Genomic DNA, 20,246 nt, shown 5'->3' with positions numbered 1-20,246 from the left:
ATCATTCATTAGAGTATCATAGGCAATGGCAGTTTGCAGTTCTTGGTGGGTAGGTATAATAATGGTTTATTTTAGTAATGTCCATAGTGGCTATGTGGCACGACGTGGATTGTTGGGCCACTCTTCTTGACGACGGCGTTGAAGCCATGCACATCATCAGCGGTGTAATCTACGACGCGAACTGAACCATCTGGCTCTATCAAGGAGTACTGGCCTGAAAAAAACCAATATTGTTTAAACATGGCTTATTGTTATTCGGCACAAGGATATGTGGGACCAAATTCTAATAATATTTAAACGAACGATTGTCGTTTATATGTAATCAAAAACACGGGGACAGAAATAAGTTTGATTACGTCTATTTATGTCTATTTAATGGCATTAACTGTAAATTAATAGTAAAAACACATTGTTTTATACAATATTTATTACATGTAGTGTATTTAGATGACATGGAAACAATGGTTTTGTCTATTGACTATTGACTGATCATTCTAAAAAAGGCTGTTATTTTCATGTTAATTATGTCCAAGCAAGTTTATATTTTAATGATCAGTCTTGGGGTGGAATTAGTGTATTATTATTGTCTAACTGTGTAATCTCATGTGTTTTGGAGATATGATCTATTGGATAATATAAGAACGTTTATTTCATTATATCTAGAAAATAAGAAGAGGTTTTTACCCTTGACAACATCACCATCTCTGATTTCTTGTTGTGACTTCACATCTCCTGTATGACTATCTTTTACTCCATAGTTATACGCGTATTTTGGATGGGCCTATAATAGAGAAAATACATATTTTATTTTATTGTAACAATCGCAGAAAGATTGCGTAATTTCTTTTAGAGAATATATAAGTCTCTATGTACAGTGCAAATAGTTGAAAAGTTTATTAGCAGATAATAATATATGCATAGGAATTCATTTATATAATTATTACTTACATAGTGATCCCTTCCATATAACCCATGTCCATGACCATGTCCAACGCCTCCATATCCCAATCCATTAAGAGCCAAGCTGTTGTGACCCAGTCCATTGTAATTTAATCCGTTGTACCCAAGACCACTATAGCCTAAACCGCTGTGTCCCAGTCCATTGTTGCCCAAGTCGTTATAGCCCAGTCCATTGTAATCTAAGCTGTTGTACCTCAGTCCACTGTATCCAATGTTATTGTGAGCGAGTCTACCGTAGCCTAAGCTGCCGTAGCCTAAACTGCTGTAGCTTGAGCCGCCGTAGCCCAAATGATTGCTTACGAGTCCCAGCGAATGGTGGCCAACGTCTCCTCGTACAATATTACTGTGTGAGACTGCAACTCCGTGACCATTGCACATCACGGCTATTGCCACGACGCAAAGAGACAACTGAAAATATATACAAAAACAACGTATTATTATATTTAGCTACCATAGTAAAATCAAAATGTGAAAGAACCAATACTTTTTAGAGGCATAAAGAAAATTTAGTGTTGAACCACATTGTTTGGGATCTTCTATATATTTCTATTCGAAATTTATTAGATCGGCAAGATCGAACTCACTTATTACTTTTACATATTCGCAAGTATTTATTAGTTTAATTTAGAATATTTATTTAAATTCAATTTTCAATAATATGTTAGATTTATATCTCTTTTCCTTTCGCACACATTTTTTTTGACAACACACGAAATACATAATTATTTGAAACAATCCCAGATGTATAGTAGGTACCTACATTGGAAAAAAATATGTTTTTGACTTTATGTAGGTATAATAATAAATATAACCTTCTTAAATGTTGTGTATATTTCAATTAATAATACAATAATAAATAGCAAAAATATGTTGATATTTGTAGATGAGTTAATTTAGATTTGTAACAATGGCCATGATTACATTTTAGATATTATACATTCTTATACAAATTCATCAGCATTCATCTGTCAAAAAACGAATGATACTTGTATGAGAAGACCTAGATGTCTATGAGTTGGGCCTATTTAGAATTTATTTTACAAACATAAAAAATAATGACGATTTACCTTAATGAACACCATCGTTATGGTAGTATTGTTGACTAAACTGAAGACCTGATTGGACTGATCACTTGGTACAACTGATGTTTGTACTCCTCGAGGAGTGGGCTTATATACTCATTCGATTGCTTTTCAGTTTCCGTTATTACAAGAATTTACATCAGTTTCAATGCCAACAGAAATGTGCGTAAAAGTTAATGAATACCTACACATATTTTAGCCATTGCATTAATTAACATGATCTATATCGAAATGGCAAACACTAAATGCTTCACAGAGATACCTACACGATGATTAACTACCTACATGAAAAGAATAAAAATGTATATCTGTTCAATAGGGATTTGCTACTTTTCAGTTCTTCACTGTGGTTTTGCGTGCAAGTTCTGTTAGCTTTATTTCCCACTGTCTCATACATATTATGTAGTTATTATGTTAATATTACCCTCTGAGAGTGCACATAAATGTCGGTTGGAAGGTAAGAGCTTTTGTCGCGACGGCCCGGCTCTCACTTGAAGCAGTTGGCCATAGCAACTTGGTTTCCACAAGGGAAAATCATGTTACAGCGAGCGAGAAAGTTTCTTCATAATCAAACTAGCTTGATCATAATGGCACATACATCAAAATATAGACCATGCACACTCTAGTGGGCATCAACCAAGTTTTTCTTGTGGGACACTATTTGCAGAATATTGAAAGTTACCTACCCTTCGTTACGCCACGTTAAGGAATATGAAACACTCGTTTTCAGAATTAAAATATATGGATTGAGGCCCACCTGATTGAGAACGCACCGCTTTCAGAAATCAATTCGGTTTCAGAAGAGGCAAGAAGCCATTGTCCTTAAATGTCCAGGTAGTAGTTCAAAGTAAGTACGCGGCCGTCCACACTCCATTGGAGATGGGGGATACTAGAGAATACTAAAAGCATCCAAGTTAGTCACCTTACCTGGCGTTCGAATGTATAATATGTTAAATTTCGATTATCTTCAATTAGAATAATTTATTTGTCTTAATTTTCTGTACTTCTTTCTCCCATGGGCACTTTTTATTAAATTAAGTCTCGGTAAACTCAGTCAACGCACACTTGAGTGCGTGGCGACCCGAGTCTTTGGCATCTGCTCCTGAGATAATCCCAGTTGTAAACAACTTCTGATGCTTAACATCCATACGTAGGGCTTCCTGGTACGCTTGATTAAGATCCAGTAAGTATGGAGCGGGGTGGTCGGTTTGAAGGAAAGTATTAGATAGGTAAATGTAGCAAAATTCAACTTATTGCGGAATATCTGGTTGAATGGTAAAACAGAATGCCTTCTATTCAATGCTTGTATTCTTACAGTGATGGTTTAGAATTATGCATCATTGTACTTAATCTTATATGGGGAAGATAGGAAAATGCATCCCTTTGTTAATCCAAAACTATATTGGAAATTTTAAACACTATGCAGTAAGTGCAATATTCTAACACAAATTAACAACATGAGTATTGAATGTTTACAGCAGAGAATAGAAAAATAAAGTGTTTTGCCTTCTACATGGGGTGTAAGGAGATAAATTTGTGTAGTGTAGAGAAATGGATTGTTAAAGAAAATGTTATTTTCTTATTAACGTCTGTAATATTATTTATAAATATTCCTTCGCGTAAACGATAATGTGCGCATTCAATATTGGAATATTGCATGTAGAGACCGGAACATTATTAAATCATAAACCAAAACTGACTAAGTCTATGCCGACCGGCTTTCGGATTTTTATGTTATTAATCTGTCCTGTGGTGTGTGGACTGCAGACATCACCGGAGCTGCCGAATCTTTACTCGTCCGCTGTAATCCAAAGCCTCCCGGCCAGTCGCAGTGGTGGACACAGCATGTGTCGGACCTGCACCCAGGACGTAGACAATACCTAACGAGATTTTTTGTTATTTCGCAAGAAAATTTTTTTATGCGATTTCAATTTCTATTTAATTCCCACCTTTCGGGATGGTATTGATATAAAAAAATACCGTCCTTACAGCTTATATTTTTTTATTGCCTGTGGCACTGATTATAAAAATCTCTGTGATATATAATGTGATATTATAACGCCAGACTTGATTAGTGGAAAATTGCTAGATTCGTAAAGAAAAATGCCAAGTTTTCAACTCCGAATAATGAGATACCTACGCATCTCGCTATCTAAATGATATTTTCCGGAACAATGTTCAACTCGATTCGTAATATCAGGGCGTCAAAGTTGTTTTCGGATAAAACTAAATCCCCCCCCCCCGTTTAAAGATTAAATTCTGACAATGCTGTTTTGTGGCAGCGAGTCAAAGCGAATTATAAATATTAAACTTATCGCCGTTTTTGAGTCTTTCAGAATTTACTAATGGTTCTGTGTTCCTTCAGGATGTTCAGTGCATGATTTAATAATTCATTTTTGTAAGCTCAATTTTCTAAAGCCACATTTTCTTTGAAATAGTGATAAACCATTTTTTTTCAAGATATCAAGTTTCACAACGATAAGTTTACACCAGCACTGACTGATCTGAGAATGTACATTTGACGCATGAGCTATTGTAATAGACAACAGATGACATGAACTCAAAATAAATCAAGGTCAATATCAAAGGATATAAGCAGTCACCGCATCGTCAAAAGATGTGAGGTTTGTATCCCATTCGGTTTAATTTAATTGCAAGGTTTTCCCTGAAAGGTATGTTTTCAGAGGTATTTAGAGATAATGTATTTTTGTTACCATTATAGTTTTGTCAAAAATCCACACAAAAAATATTCAAGATAACTTTGTACAAAAATTAAATTAACTCATTTCGAATCACAAATTCAATTGTAACAATATTTTAGCGGATGTGACTGAAAGTGAAGACTATTTTCAAATTTCGAAACATATCTCTACTTTGTCAAAGCCAAACCTCATTTCAAGTTATCCATCCCATGATAATGGAAAATAATATTTACATTGTATAATCCACCAGAAAGAATTCATAAATTTCAAATGTTATTAAGAAAAGACATTTTTAAAATATCATCGCGACGTATTTATTTATATGCTTTCATACACAATTTACACAAAAAGCTATTATTAATAGCTTGCTATATACAATAATCATTTACAGAGTTCAATGTTGGATAATCATAGTCAAAGCACGTTTGCGTTTTTCGGTGGGTAGGTACGAGTATATTAATCATTTATTTTAATAATGTCCATAGTGTCCAGTGTGTGGTACTGCATGGATTGTTGGTCCGGTCTTCTTGACGACGGCGTTGAAGCCATTGACATCATCAGCTGTGTAGTCCACGACGCGAACTGAACCGTCCGGCTCCACCAAGGAGTACTGGCCTGAAAAGAAAACAATCAATATTATAATAACGTATTGGTATTTGACAACAGGACGGTGATCATGCGAGACTATTCAAATAATATTGGTGAAGTTATAAAATTCAAAACTATAATCTCTTTTGATAAGTAAGTGTGTTTTTCATTCATTATTTCATTGCATATTTGACGCACACATTCATTCATTTTATTTATTATTTATTTAAGAATACAAAACATTGTGGACATAATAAATTTTGATGACATACATAATATAAATCGATTACGTTATCTATGGAATCTGTCTTGTATATACGGAACATTTAGCTGCCCTAAATACATTACATATATATATATATATATATATTATATATATCATGTACTATTATGTATTCAAAAAGTAAGAAGGTCATGGTTTGAGCTATTGGCTAATAATCAACAATACTTAAATAGTCTGCTACATCTTGACTATGATTTCCTACCAGGACAGAAAATAAAGGCCATTCTTGGAGTAGGATAAATATTTTCTTCCATCTCTCTTTTATTTGGGAATTAGATCAACTAGTTTGTTATCGACATGTTAATGTAATATATTTGTTTGTACCTTTGACAACGCCACCATCTCTGACTTCTTGTTGAGATTTCACATCTCCAGTGTGACCGTCTTTTACTCCATAATTATACGAGTATTTTGGATGAGCCTTTAGTATAAGAAAAAACGAATTAATGTTAGTATTAACTCAGTGGAAAACCTGTCCATGGATGTACAAAATAATATCAAAATTCTTGATAAGTATAAATAAATTTATGCTGGAATCTATAAAGCGGATATCTAGAAACGTGTCTCATGTAAAATAACTGAATAAGATTTCCTGAAGTCCCAATATAATATTGGTAACTAATCCCAATATTACTCTTTTACACTGCCAAGGTAATTAAAATAATGTTTTGATTATGCAAAAGTATTATTTTTACAATTAAATAATAAAACGTATGAAGTCATTCCAATTACCAGAATATCTTCAAAAAACGCTCGTTCAATCATTTTATTGCCTGAACTATTACACTATATTTTAATATTAGGCATGTTTCTTTTGATTAATAGGCAACTATTTTTCACAGCGTAATTCGAATGACAGAAACACGATTTAAATTTATGTTATTCATCTGTCATCTGATTCAAATCTAAAAAAATTAAAAGGATATCTAAAATAATTAATTATTGTAGAAAATGAGTTAATTTATAGCACGATACAAAGCAGTGGAAGACATTTTATGAAAACCAGAACAGATTAACAATTTAACAAAAACATTTATATCTAGAATACTCACATAGTGATCTCCTCCATGTATTCCGTTTCCATAGCCATGCCCAACGCCTCCATATGCCAATCCATTAAGAGCCAAGCTGTTGTGACCGAGTCCATTGTAGCCTAATCCGTTGTACCCAAGTCCACTATAGCCTAAACTACTGTGTCCCAGTCCATTGTAGCCCAAGCCGTTATAGCCCAGTCCATTGTAACCTAAGCTATTGTAGCCTAGTCCATTGTAACCTAAGCTATTGTCGCCCAGTGCACTGTATCCGATGTTATTGTGAGAGAGTCCCCCGTAGCCTAAGCTGCCGTAGCTTGAACCGCCGTAGCCTAAATGATTGCCAGCGAGTCCCAGCGAATGGTGGCCAACGTCTCCTCGTACAATATTACTGTGCGATACTGCGACTCCGTGACCATTGCACACCGCAGCTAGTGCCACGATGCAGAAAGATAACTGAAATCAACATAAAATGTGAAAGCAATGAGTTAATTTTGTGTGAGAAAGAATTAATATTTTTTTGGAGGTGATGATGAAGATTGAGTATTTAACCACTTTGTATGGGATCTTTTTATATATCTATACAAAATTGACTAGTTCGGTAGCATCAATTTTATTCACATAATCCTTTTCCATATTCGCATGTATGTATTATGTTTTATTTAAAATATTTAACTCAATGTTAGATTTATATTTTTTTTCGTTATGAACACAGATTTTTTTGACAACATACAAAATAAATAATTTGGAAAAATCTCAGAGAAATAGTACATTATATTTAAAAAAAATATGTTTTAGTTTATTTAGGTATTCTAAACAATGTTGCATTCTAAAATATTGTATATTATTGAATGAATAATAAAATAATTTAATTTAAAATTTTATATGTTGATATTATTTGCAAATAGATAGGTACGTTATCAAAATAGATAAAACTGCTATAGAGACATGAATGTCTACTTACAATTGTCAATGACTGTTATTACATATTCGTTTTTTTAACACATTTATCTGCGTCTACTTATTAAACAAAGCACTGGTATTTTTATAAGAAGTCCTAGATTTCTATGAATTGGGCCTATTTCGTATTTATTTTATATACTACACTCACTAATAAGTATTACAATAAACACTGACGATTTACCTTAATGAACACCATTGTCACGTTTGTATTTGACTAAGCTGAAGACTCAGTTGAACTAATAACTTGGTAAAACTGATGCGTGTACTCCTTGAGGAGTAGGCTTATATACTCACGCGATAGGTTTCTGCTTCCGTTATTACAAGAGTTTCTGTCAGTTTCAATGTTAATAAGTAATAATATTATGCATGCAATTTGATGGATAAAAATAATTTTAACTAGTGCATTTATTAACGATTAATACCGATTTGATGGCTATTCTATTGGTAGTGAAGATGAAATGAAAAATCTGAAAAATGGTAGTATTATATATTTGGACACTAGGGATTCACTTCACGATACTGTATGGAAAAGGCTGGAGCAACATTCATTTGAATTTAATTGATTCACAGATGTATTGTATCATAAACAGATTTCGCCTGTTTAACGCTTGTATTCTTGACGGTGCTGGTTTACAGTTGCGAGTCATAGCATCTTACCAAATGCGCGGTGAGAATGAATACGTATTATAACACGGATACGTATTAAAAGCTCCATTTGTTTCTCGAAATTCCAAAGTTTATACACAACGGCCAAAGAACCACTTTTGTATCACCGGTTCCTCTTTCTGATTTTCGATTAAGTACCTTTTTTCTAGATATTTCGCATCTGGTACATCATACGAGATTCTCCGTTACAGCTGCAGATAAGACGGAACGGTGTCAGGCATAGTTGAAGATGTGTCAGATGCGGTATGGAAATGCATTCAACCTCTCTATATGCCATATACAGATCAAGAGGAATGGAAACAGATTGCAGTTGACTTTGAGCAAAGATGGCATTTTCCGAATTGTTGTGGTGCTCTTGATGGACAACTTGGGAAAACTTTTTAAATCGTGCTTATGGCAACCGTGAATACGAACTATAAATTAATAACAATCGATAAGGTCAATGGGTAGATTCAGTGATGGATTTATTATTGCAAATAATTTTAATCTTAATAACCCCTTCGGAAAATAAATCGGAATAACACACCTAATCTTAAGCCATTAAACGGCCAAGAAGAAACTATACCTACCAACCATATATTATGTTGTAGCGTTAAACCAGAAATTGTCTTTGATGATCAAATTATTACTGCTGGGAAGTCCAAAACATAATACAAAGATAATATTCAAATTCACATAGACTATGCCATACTATGCAAGAAAAAAGCTAGATAATTGTATATAAGATAAAAGACAAATTTATCATATATCTACATATTTATATTAATAAGTGAAGCAGTTCCATTGAAGGAAAATGTAGTGCGTCCATTTCCGAATGAACAGGACTTTAGACTTTCGTACGCGACAAACAGTTGCGGCACTTGCTCTCACAGTACGAAACAGATTTACAAATTATTTTTATGCACAAAATGCTCTTTCCTGACAAGCAGAGGCTGTAGAAAGTGGTCGTTTTTAGCTCATTGTTTGTTTTTGTTTTAGTTACTCACCATCCTAGTAATTTAATTCATATGCAATTTTCGCCCATATTAACTCTTTAATTGTATTTTATGGTATAATATATGTGCTCAGTATCATATAAACACAGTCCACCTCGTACTGATTCAGTCAATAATTCATTCATGTTGAAATTAATTTGGTTAAAAGCACGTACACAACCGGAAAATATTTCCGTCCAATTTATTTTTGACGTTTGGTTGTTTCGCATTTCATTTGAATTAGGAATTTCCCCAATTCACTGCTTGGTGTACTTTCTTTTTATTAGTTTAATGGCTACAAAATGGAGGTATATTGATTAATTAATTTAATATGTACACTTTGGATGTAGGTACTGTAAGGACGAATTTAAAATGGTGTATACACAATAAGGGAGGGACTTGGATCACCGGGGTGGGTGCAAAATCATGGTTGTTATACAAGGTAACGTATAATACGTTTTCTTTTATGAAATAATCGTGGATATTGAGTATGTGCTTCTAGCAAAATTATCAAATCATTTATTCGTTAAGCTAAGTGGAATTTGAACCCATAACCTGTTTCAGAAGCGAACATTTTTCCACTCGACCATGTAAATGCATTCGAAGTCTCATTGTGTAATATTTTGGCAACTAACTTTGAGACGGTCCAGCGGTATCAATATTTTTTCACACACCCTAGCAATTTATTGGTATGTTATATTTTTATCTTGAAGGTTGTCTTGTATCAAGCTTAATAATTATGTATGTTTAGGTTTTCATAGAAATCATTTGAAATTTTCTAAATAAGATTAATTTGTTAAGATATATATAATAATTGTAATATATCGCCAGATTTCAGTAATTGAATTCTTCACGCATCGATTAGAAAATTGTAATTTTACTTAAATTCAAAATATGGTAAAAAAAAACAATGTAAGTATCTTTAATGCAACCAATTTAGATCAGTGAACGCTTTAACAAAATGGCTGAAATCCGTCGATTGTGTTTCCGATAATTGATTATAATATTATTATGTTAGTGACAATACATTGATATTGTATTTATAACAGTTTTAAATTTGGCAATACTGCTAAAAGGATAGCTTCTTCTTTCAAATCATAATTTCTTTTGTTTTTTAAAATGATTTTTCTTCTCGTGTCATTGTTGCACGTTACAAAGGATTTATTGGTCAGTAATAAACATCGATATTATGTTATCCTTTTGATCCTAGGACTTTAACGTCAAGGGAGAGACTAGATGTATTTGTCAATGTGAATGGAATGGATACTGAAAGTCTCCAAGTTGGATGCAATTATGAGTTTGACTGTGCCAATCACTATAATTTTTGGCTCCACCCTTGAGGAAGATGTCATGGGAAAATTCGTAGTATTTGGACAGGTTGAAGTGTGTGAGGCAGTTCCTTCAAATGGATGGCGCTAATTATGAGTGCCAAATGATTTTTCCATCGATTTTACGTGACGCGGAATGCCAAGCCATGTAGAAAGCTACATTCGCCACTATCCTGGATCCATTCTTTTGAAAACATTTTTCACCCCTGATATATTTTACATATTTGTCAAAACTGTTTCGTGTAGTCTTAAAAATTGTGTATATATAAAAAAAATGGTATGGTTTGGATGATTAAATCTGTTTCACAATGCGTTTGTTGTATTTAAAAAAAATATCAAAGTATTAGCGAGTATTAAAGTGCCCAAGAAAAAAATAAGAATGTTACTCTGGATATGATTACGGACCGACGTCTTCATTTAAATAAACAGCAACGTTTCCTTGTATGTTCTCTTATTACTGTGATCTATGTAAGTATCATAATCTCTGCCATTTCATTAAAAGATTGTTTCTGATGCGAATCAAAATACATTTTGAGGCAAATTGACACTGTGGAGTCATTTGATGTAGGTCGGTAATTTTCAACATTTTTGGATCGCAGAAGCTTTGAAACATTTTGTTCAATCTCAAAGAACCACTACCTTGATGACACACTACGGTCCAGAGAGATACATTACAGAATAGATGCTTAAGTGATGACATACATAAACAAAGAACTGCCTATACGAAAGCTCAAATGCCCGCCCTTAACTGTAGGTAGTGTCAAATTTTATATTATTAGGACGGCAATGTCCAGATTAAAGAGGTTTATGGTCGATTAATAAATCGGCAAATCATAAAATTCGGCTAATTACGATGGCTTTACTTATTTTTCATTTAACAAAACAAAAACATCTTTTTAAATAATATCATCGCGATGTATTTATTTATATGCTTCCATACATAATTTCCACAAATAGTTATTACCTAGATGAATTTATACAATAATTATTTACAAATATCAAACATTCGATTATCATCGTCAATATCACTTCTGTTTGCGATTATTGGTGGGTAAGTATATTAATGATTTATTTTAATAATGTCCATAGTGTCTATGTGGCACGACATGGATTGTTGGGCCACTCTTCTTGACGACGGCGTTGAAGCCATTGACATCATCAGCGGTGTAATCTACGACGCGAACTGAACCATCTGGCTCTACCAAGGAGTACTGGCCTGAAAAGAAAATATTCAATATTGTTTATACCTACATGGCTTATTGGTATTCGGCACAAGGATATGTGGGACCAAATTTTAATATAATTAAAACGTATGATTGTCGTTTATTTGTAATCAAAAAACACGGGGACAGAAATAAGTTTGAATACATCTTTTTGTGTCTATTTAATGGCATTAACTGTTAAATATTAGTAGAAACTCATTGTTTTACATAATATTTATTACATGTAGTGTATTTGGATGACATGTATACAATGGTTTTGACTATTGACTGATCATTCTAAAAAAGGCTGTTAATTTCATGTTAATTATGTCCATGCAAGTTTATATTTTAATGATCAGTCTTGGGGTGGAATTAGTGTATTATTATTGTCTTACTGTGTAATCTCATGTGCTTTGGAGAGATGATCTATTAGATAATATAAGTACGTTTTATTTATTATATCTAGAAAATAAGAAGAGGTTTTACCCTTGACAACATCACCATCTCTGACTTCTTGTTGTGACTTCACATCTCCTGTATGACTATCTTTCACTCCATAGTTAAACGCGTATTTTGGATGAGTCTTTAAAAGAAAAAAATACTTATTTATTTTATTGTGACAATCGCAAGAAGGGTTTCGTAATTTCTTTTAGAGAATATATAAGTCTCTATGTACAGTGCAAATAGTTGAAAAGTTTATTAGTAGATAATAATATATGCAATTCATTTATATATACTACTTACATAGTGATCCCTTCCATATAACCCATGTCCATGTCCATGTCCAACGCCTCCATATCCTAATCCATTAAGAGCCAAGCTGTTGTGACCCAGTCCATTGTAGCCTAATCCGTTGTACCCAAGACCACTATAGCCTAAACCGTTGTGTCCCAGTCCATTGTAGCCTAAGCCGTTATAGCCCAGCTCATTGTAACCTAAGCTGTTGTACCCCTGTCCACTGTATCCGATGCTATTGTGAGCAAGCCCACTATAGCCCAAGTTCCCGTAACCGTAGCTTAAGTCGCCGTAACTTAGTTGATTGCTAGCAAGTCCCAGCGAATGATGGCCAACGTCTCCTCGTACAATATTACTGTGTGAGACTGCAACTCCGTGACCATTGCACATCGCGGCTAGTGCCACGACGCAAAGAGACAACTGGAAATATATTATAATAATGTAATATTATAATTATTTGTAATTACTTAAACAGTAAAATTAAATGTAAAAGCCATGAGTTATTTTTGTGTGTGAAAGAACTAATTATTTTTATAGACATAAAGAAAATTGAGTGTTGAACCACGTTGTGTGGGATCTTCTTTTTAAATATAATATAGCAGATCCTACACTATCCAAACATTACAACAAATTAATGATATTTGTATGAGAAGACCTTGGTCTATAAATTGGGCCTACAAACTACATCCAATGGGAAATATTATAGTAAATAATGACGATTTACCTTGATGAACACCATCGTTATGGTAGTATTGTTGACTAAACTGAAGACCTGATTGGACTGATCACTTGGTACAACTGATGTTTGTACTCCTCGAGGAGTGGGCTTATATACTCATTCGATTGCTTTTCTGTTTCCGTTATTACAAGAATTTCCATAACTTTCAATGCCAACAGAAATGTGCGTAAAAGTTAATGAATACCTACACATATTTTAGCGATTGCATTAATTAACATGATCTATATCGAAATGGCAAACACTAAATGCTTCACAGAGATACCTACACGATGATTACCTACATGAAAAGAATAATAATGTGTATCTGTTCAATAGGGATTTGCTACTTTTCAGTTCTTCACTGTGGTTTTGCGTGCAAGTTCTGTTAGCTTCATTTCCCACTGTCTCATACATATTATGTAGTTATTATGTTAATAATACCCTCTGAGAGTGCACATAAATGTCGGTTGGAAGGTAAGAGCTTTTGTCGCGACGGCCCGGCTCTCACTTGAAGCAGTTGGCCATTGGAACTTGGTTTCCACAAGGGAAAATCATGTTACAGCGAGCGAGAAAGTTTCTTCATAATCAAACTAGCTTGATCATAATGGCACATACATCAAAATATAGACCATGCACACTCTAGTGGGCATCAACCAAGTTTTTCTTGTGGGACACTATTTGCAGAATATTGAAAGTTACCTACCCTTCGTTACGCCACGTTAAGGAATATGAAACACTCGTTTTCAGAATTAAAATATATGGATTGAGGCCCACCTGATTGAGAACGCACCGCTTTCAGAAATCAATTCGGTTTCAGAAGAGGCAAGAAGCCATTGTCGTTGTGGGGATACTAGAGAATACTAAAAGCACCCAAGTTAGTCACCTTCCCTGGCGTTCGAATGTATAATATGTTAAATTTCGATTATCTTCAATTAGAATAATTTATTTGTCTTAATTTTCTGTACTTCTTTCTCCCATGGGCACTTTTTATTAAATTAAGTCTCGGTAAACTCAGTCAACGCACACTTGAGTGCGTGGCGACCCGAGTCTTTGGCATCTGCTCCTGAGATAATCCCAGTTGTAAACAACTTCTGATGCTTAACATCCATACGTAGGGCTTCGTGGTACGCTCGATTAAGATCCTGTATGGAGCGGGGTGGTCGGTTTGGAGGAAAGTATTAGATAGGTAAATGGAGCAAAATTCAACTTATTGCGGAATATCTGGTTGAATGGTAAAACAGAATGCCTTCTATTCAATGCTTGTATTCTTACAGTGATGGTTTAGAATTATGCATCATTGTACTTAACCTTATATGGGGAAGATAGGAAAATGCATCCCTTTGTTAATCCAAAACTATATTGGAAATTTTAAACACTATGCAGTAAGTGCAATATTCTTACACAAATTAACAACATGAGTATTGAATGTTTACAGCAGAGAATAGAAAAATAAAGTGTTTTGCCTTCTACATGGGGTGTAAGGAGATAAATTTGTGTGGTGTAGAGAAATGGATTGTTAAAGAAAATGTTATTTTCTTATTAACGTCTGTAATATTATAATATTCATAAATATTCCTTCGCGTAAACGATAATGTGCGCATTCAATATTGGAATATTGCATGTAGAGACCGGAACATTATTAAATCATAAACCAAAACTGACTTAGTCTATGCCGACCGGCTTTCGGATTTTTATGTTATTTATCTGTCCTGTGGTGTGTGGACTGCAGACATCACCGGAGCTGCCGAATCTTCACTCGTCCGCTGTAATCCAAAGCCTCCCGGCCAGTCGCAGTGGTGGACACAGCATGTGTCGGACCTGCACGCAGGACGTAGACAATACCTAATGAGATTTTTTATTATTTCGCAAAAAAGACTTTTTATGCGATTTCAATTTCTATTTAATTGCCACCTTTCGGTATGGTATTGATATAAAAAAAATACCGTCTTTATTATGGCTTATATTTTTTATTGCCTGTGGCACTGATTATAAGTCTCCCTGTGATATTATAACGCCAGACTTGATTAGTGAAAAATGCTAGATTCGTAAAGAAAAATGCCAAGTTTGCAACTCTGAAGACTGAGATACCTACGCACTTCGCTATCTGAATGATATTTTCCGGAACAATGTTCAACTCTATTCATAATGTCAGGGCGTCTAAGTTGTTTTCGGATAAAACTAAACCCCCCCCCCACCGTTTAAAGATTAAATTCTGTTTATGCTGTTTTGTGGCAGCGAGTCAAAGCGAATTATAAATATTAAACTCATCGCCGTTTTTGAGTCTTTCAGAATTTATCAATGGTTCTGTGTTCCTTCAGGATGTCCAGTGCATGATTTTATAATTCATTTTTGTAAGCTCAATTTTCTAAAGCCACATTTTCTTTGAAATAGTGGTAAACCATTTTTTTTCAAGATATCAAGTTTCACAACTATAAGTTAACACTAGCACTGACTGATCTGAGAATGTACATTTGAGGCATGAGCTATTGTAATAGACAACAGATAACATGAACTCAAAATAAATCAAGGACGATATCAAAGGATATAAGCAGTCACCGCATCGTCAAAAGATGTGAGGTTTGTATCCCATTTGGTTTAATTTAATTGTAAGGTTTTCCCTGAAAGGTATGTTTTCTGAGGTATTTCAAAATAATGTATTTTTATTACATTATAGTTTTGTCAATAGATCCACAATAAGATAATCAAGATAACTTTGCACAACAATTTATTAAATTAACTCATTTTGAATCACAAATTCAATTGTAACAATATTTTCGCGGATGTGGCTGAAAGTGAAGACTATTTTCAAATTCCGAAACATATCTCTACTTTGTCAAAGCCAAAACTCATCTCGAGTTATCCATCCCATGATAATGGAAAATAATATTCACATTGTATAATCCATCAGAAAGAATTAATCAATTTCATGTGTTATTAAGAAAAGACATTTTTAAAATATCATCGCGACGTATTTATTTATATGCTTTCATACACAATTTACAGAAAAAGCTATTATTAATAGCTTGCTATATACAATAATCATTTACAGAGTTCAATGTTGGATAATCATAGTCAAAGCACGTTTGCGTTTTTCGGTGGGTAGGTATATTAATGATTTATTTTAATAATGTGCATAGTGTCCAGTGTGTGGTACTGCATGGATTGTTGGTCCGGTCTTCTTCACGACGGCGTTGAAGCCATTGACATCATCAGCGGTATAGTCCACGACGCGAACTGAACCGTCCGGCTCCACCAAGGAGTACTGGCCTGAAAAGAAAACAATCAATATTATAATAACGTATTGGTATTTGACAATAGGACGGTGATCATGCGAGACTGTTCAAATAATATTGGTGAAGTTATAAAATTCAAAACTATAATCTCTTTTGATAAGTAAGTGTGTTTTTCATTCATTATTTCATTCAACATTTGACGCACACATTCATTCATTTTGATGACATACATAATATAAATCGATTACGTTACCTATGGAATCTGTCTCGTATATACGGAATATTTAGCTGCCCTAATTACATTATATATATATTATGTACTATTATGTATTCAAAAAGTAAGAAGGTCATGGTTTGAGTTATTGGCTAATAATCAATCATAATTAAATAGTCTGCTACATCCTGACCATGACTTCCTACGAATACATAAAATAAAGGCCATTCTTGGAGTAGTATAAATATTTTCTTCCATCTGTCCTTTATTTGGAAATTACATCAACTAGTTTATCAACGACGTGCAAATATAATATATTTGTTCGTACCTTTGACAACACCACCATCTCTGACTTCTTGTTGAGATTTCACATCTCCAGTGTGACCGTCTTTTACTCCATAATTATATGAGTATTTTGGATGAGCCTTTAATATAAGAAAACACGAATTAATGTTAGTATTAACTCAGTGGAAAACCTGTCCATGGATGTACAAAATAATATCAAAATTCTTGTTAAGTATAAATAAATTTATGCTGGAATCTATAAAGCGGATATCTAGAAACGTGTCTCATGTAAAATAACTGAATAAGATATCCTGAAGTCCCAATATAATATTGGTAACTAATTCCAATATTACTCTTTTACCACTGTCAAGGTAATTAAAATAATGTTTTGATTATGCAAAAGTATTATTTTTACAATTAAATAATACAACGTATGAAGTCATTCCAATTACCAGAATATCTTCAAAAAACGCTCATTCAATCATTTTATTGCCTGAACTATCACACTATATTTTAATATTAGGCACGTTTCTTTTAATTTATAAGCAACTATTTTTCACAGCGTAATTCGAATGACAGAAACACGATTTAAATTTATGTTATTCATCTGTCATCTGATTCAAATCTAAAAAAATTAAAAGGATATCTAAAATAATTAATTATTGTAGAAAATGAGTTAATTTATAGCACGATACAAAGCAGTGGAAGACATTTTATGAAAACCAGAACAGATTAACAATTTAACAAAAACATTTATATCTAGAATACTCACATAGTGATCTCCTCCATGTATTCCGTTTCCATAGCCATGCCCAACGCCTCCATATGCCAATCCATTAAGAGCCAAGCTGTTGTGACCGAGTCCATTGTAGCCTAATCCGTTGTACCCAAGTCCACTATAGCCTAAACTACTGTGTCCCAGTCCATTGTAGCCCAAGCCGTTATAGCCCAGTTCATTGTAACCTAAGCTATTGTAGCCTAGTCCATTGTAACCTAAGCTATTGTCGCCCAGTGCACTGTATCCGATGTTATTGTGAGAGAGTCCCCCGTAGCCTAAGCTGCCGTAGCTTGAACCGCCGTAGCCTAAATGATTGCCAGCGAGTCCCAGCGAATGGTGGCCAACGTCTCCTCGTACAATATTACTGTGCGAGACTGCGATTCCGTGACCATTGCACACCGCAGCTAGTGCCACGATGCAGAAAGATAACTGAAATCAACATAAAGTGTGAAAGCAATGAGTTAATTTTGTGTGAGAAAGAATTAATATTTTTTTGGAGGTGATGATGAAGATTGAGTATTTAACCACTTTGTATGGGATCTTTTTATATATCTATACAAAATTGACTAGTTCGGTAGCATCGATTTTATTCACATAATCCTTTTCCATATTCGCATGTATGTATTATGTTTTATTTAAAATATTTAACTCAATGTTAGATTTATATTTTTTTTCGTTATGAACACAGATTTCTTTGACAACATACAAAATAAATAATTTGGAAAAATCTCAGAGAAATAGTACATTATATTTAAAAAAAATATGTTTTAGTTTATTTAGGTATTCTAAACAATGTTGCATTCTAAAATATTGTATATTATTGAATGAATAATAAAATAATTTAATTTAAAATTCTATATGTTGATATTATTTGCAAATATATAGGTACGTTATCAAAATAGATAAAACTGCTATAGAGACATGAATGTCTACTTACAATTGTCAATGACTGTTATTACATATTCGTTTTTTAACTGAATTATATATATATGCTTCTATTTATTAAACAAAGCACTGGTATTTTTATAAGAAGACCTAGATTTTTATGAATTGGGTCTATTTCGTATTTATTTTATATGCTACACTCACTAATAAGTATTATAATAAACACTGACGATTTACCTTAACGAACACCATTGTCACGCTTGTATTTATTGACTAAGCTGAAGACTTAGTTGAACCAATAACTTGGTAAAACTGATGCGTGTACTCCTCGAGGAGTTAGCTTATATACTCACGCGATAGGTTTTCTGCTTCCGTTATTACAACAATTTCTATGAGTTTCAATGTTAAAAGCATTGTGCGTATAAATTTATAGATACAAAATAATTTTAACTGGTGCATTTATTAACATGATTTATACTGACTTGAAGGCCGTATAGCTATTAGTGGCGAAGACGATTTATTAAATAGAGATAGGTATTTTATTTTAAGTATTTGAAAAGAATTTAGTCTGTATTATATATATATAGACAATAGGGGTGCTCTTCAAGATACTGCATGGGAAAGGCTGGAGCAACATTTAACTCAATTTTATTCACAAAATATATTTGGTTATAAACAGATATCACTTGTTCAATGCTTGAATTCTTGACGGTGATGTTTTACAGCTATAAATCATGACACCTTACCAAATGCGCTGTGAGGATAAATAGTTGAGAAAAGCTTTTCTCCGGTTAATCCAATATATCAAAGGAAACTATATATTTTTGAATGACCATAGTAATGAGATAAGGAAACGGGCCATGCAGCCTCTCATCATGCCGAGTGTGAAGAGGCGACGTTGAATTTGTTCCGGTAACGTGATAGGGAGAGAATGAAACAACTGGCCGCTAGCTAGGATAATTGGGCGCCGCACTGTCGAATGAAATAAATAGACATTTGTTACGATTTTATACAGAAAGTATTTATTTATGCCTGAGACTTTATATAAAAATAAAAGAACTCTTTTCTCGTTGGAAATTAAACATAATATTATGCACAATTAAATCATTATTTACGTGTGCTATTATATAATAATATAATACGTAGATATTACTAAATTTAAATAAAAATAATAATATTAAATATAATATTTTCAAGGTAGCTGTAAAATTCACGAACGTCTATTTATTTTCGAATTTCAATTCGAATCATTCTAGACCCGCTGCGTATGCATGAAGAGAATTCCAACATCACTTGCCTACTCTTCAAGCCAACGAATTTAATATATTATGGCGGAGCCCCTCGGGGACGTGGTTAATGAAAATTTTTGACCAAGTTTTATTTGTCCTCATTAGTAGTCCCAATAATTATAAGTATTTATTTATTTAGAAAAGAGTATTATGGCATTACAGAGATTGGCCAATGCGCCATTAATACATTATAATTAAAAATTATAAAAAATGACTTAATTACAAATAACAACCAATATAACAAGAAAGTATGTGCTATGTAGATACGAGTATAAAGTAAAATGATCAATACAATTATAAATTTAACCTATTCACACGTTCATAAACATG

General features: G+C 33.4%; 4 protein-coding genes across 4 annotated transcripts; all 4 read right to left on the bottom strand.

The window, feature by feature from the left end:
- Positions 1 to 71: 71 nt before the first annotated feature.
- Positions 72 to 2,042, bottom strand: LOC147068939 (uncharacterized). Its single transcript, XM_085951570.1, has 4 exons — positions 2,028 to 2,042; positions 949 to 1,368; positions 685 to 781; positions 72 to 214 (listed from the first exon to the last, which is right to left on the bottom strand). The coding sequence occupies exons 1-4, from the start codon at positions 2,040 to 2,042 to the stop codon at positions 72 to 74; spliced, it is 675 nt and encodes a 224-aa protein (XP_085807696.1).
- A 3,171-nt stretch (positions 2,043 to 5,213) lies between these two features.
- On the bottom strand, positions 5,214 to 7,805 carry LOC147068938 (uncharacterized). The gene is made up of 4 exons (XM_085951478.1): positions 7,791 to 7,805; positions 6,668 to 7,102; positions 5,940 to 6,036; positions 5,214 to 5,359 (listed from the first exon to the last, which is right to left on the bottom strand). Exons 1-4 carry the CDS (start codon positions 7,803 to 7,805, stop codon positions 5,214 to 5,216), a joined length of 693 nt encoding a protein of 230 aa, XP_085807604.1.
- A 3,845-nt stretch (positions 7,806 to 11,650) lies between these two features.
- LOC147068937 (uncharacterized) lies at positions 11,651 to 12,943 on the bottom strand (the record flags this gene model as incomplete). The annotated part of the gene is made up of 3 exons (XM_085951376.1): positions 11,651 to 11,793; positions 12,266 to 12,362; positions 12,524 to 12,943. Coding segments are annotated over 3 exons (660 nt in total), but the record flags the coding sequence as incomplete, so codon positions are not given.
- Positions 12,944 to 16,353: 3,410 nt separating this feature from the next.
- On the bottom strand, positions 16,354 to 18,879 carry LOC147068936 (uncharacterized). The gene is made up of 4 exons (XM_085951489.1): positions 18,865 to 18,879; positions 17,737 to 18,171; positions 17,008 to 17,104; positions 16,354 to 16,499 (listed from the first exon to the last, which is right to left on the bottom strand). The coding sequence occupies exons 1-4, from the start codon at positions 18,877 to 18,879 to the stop codon at positions 16,354 to 16,356; spliced, it is 693 nt and encodes a 230-aa protein (XP_085807615.1).
- Between the last annotated feature and the right edge of the window lie 1,367 nt (positions 18,880 to 20,246).

The sequence above is a fragment of the Rhyacophila brunnea genome, unplaced genomic scaffold, assembly GCF_057557595.1.
Source record: "Rhyacophila brunnea isolate RB1 unplaced genomic scaffold, BYU_Rbru_1.0 scaffold_24, whole genome shotgun sequence".
In the NCBI taxonomy this organism is placed as follows: Eukaryota; Metazoa; Arthropoda; class Insecta; order Trichoptera; family Rhyacophilidae; genus Rhyacophila; species Rhyacophila brunnea.
This window is presented reverse-complemented; position numbering and strand designations above follow the sequence as displayed.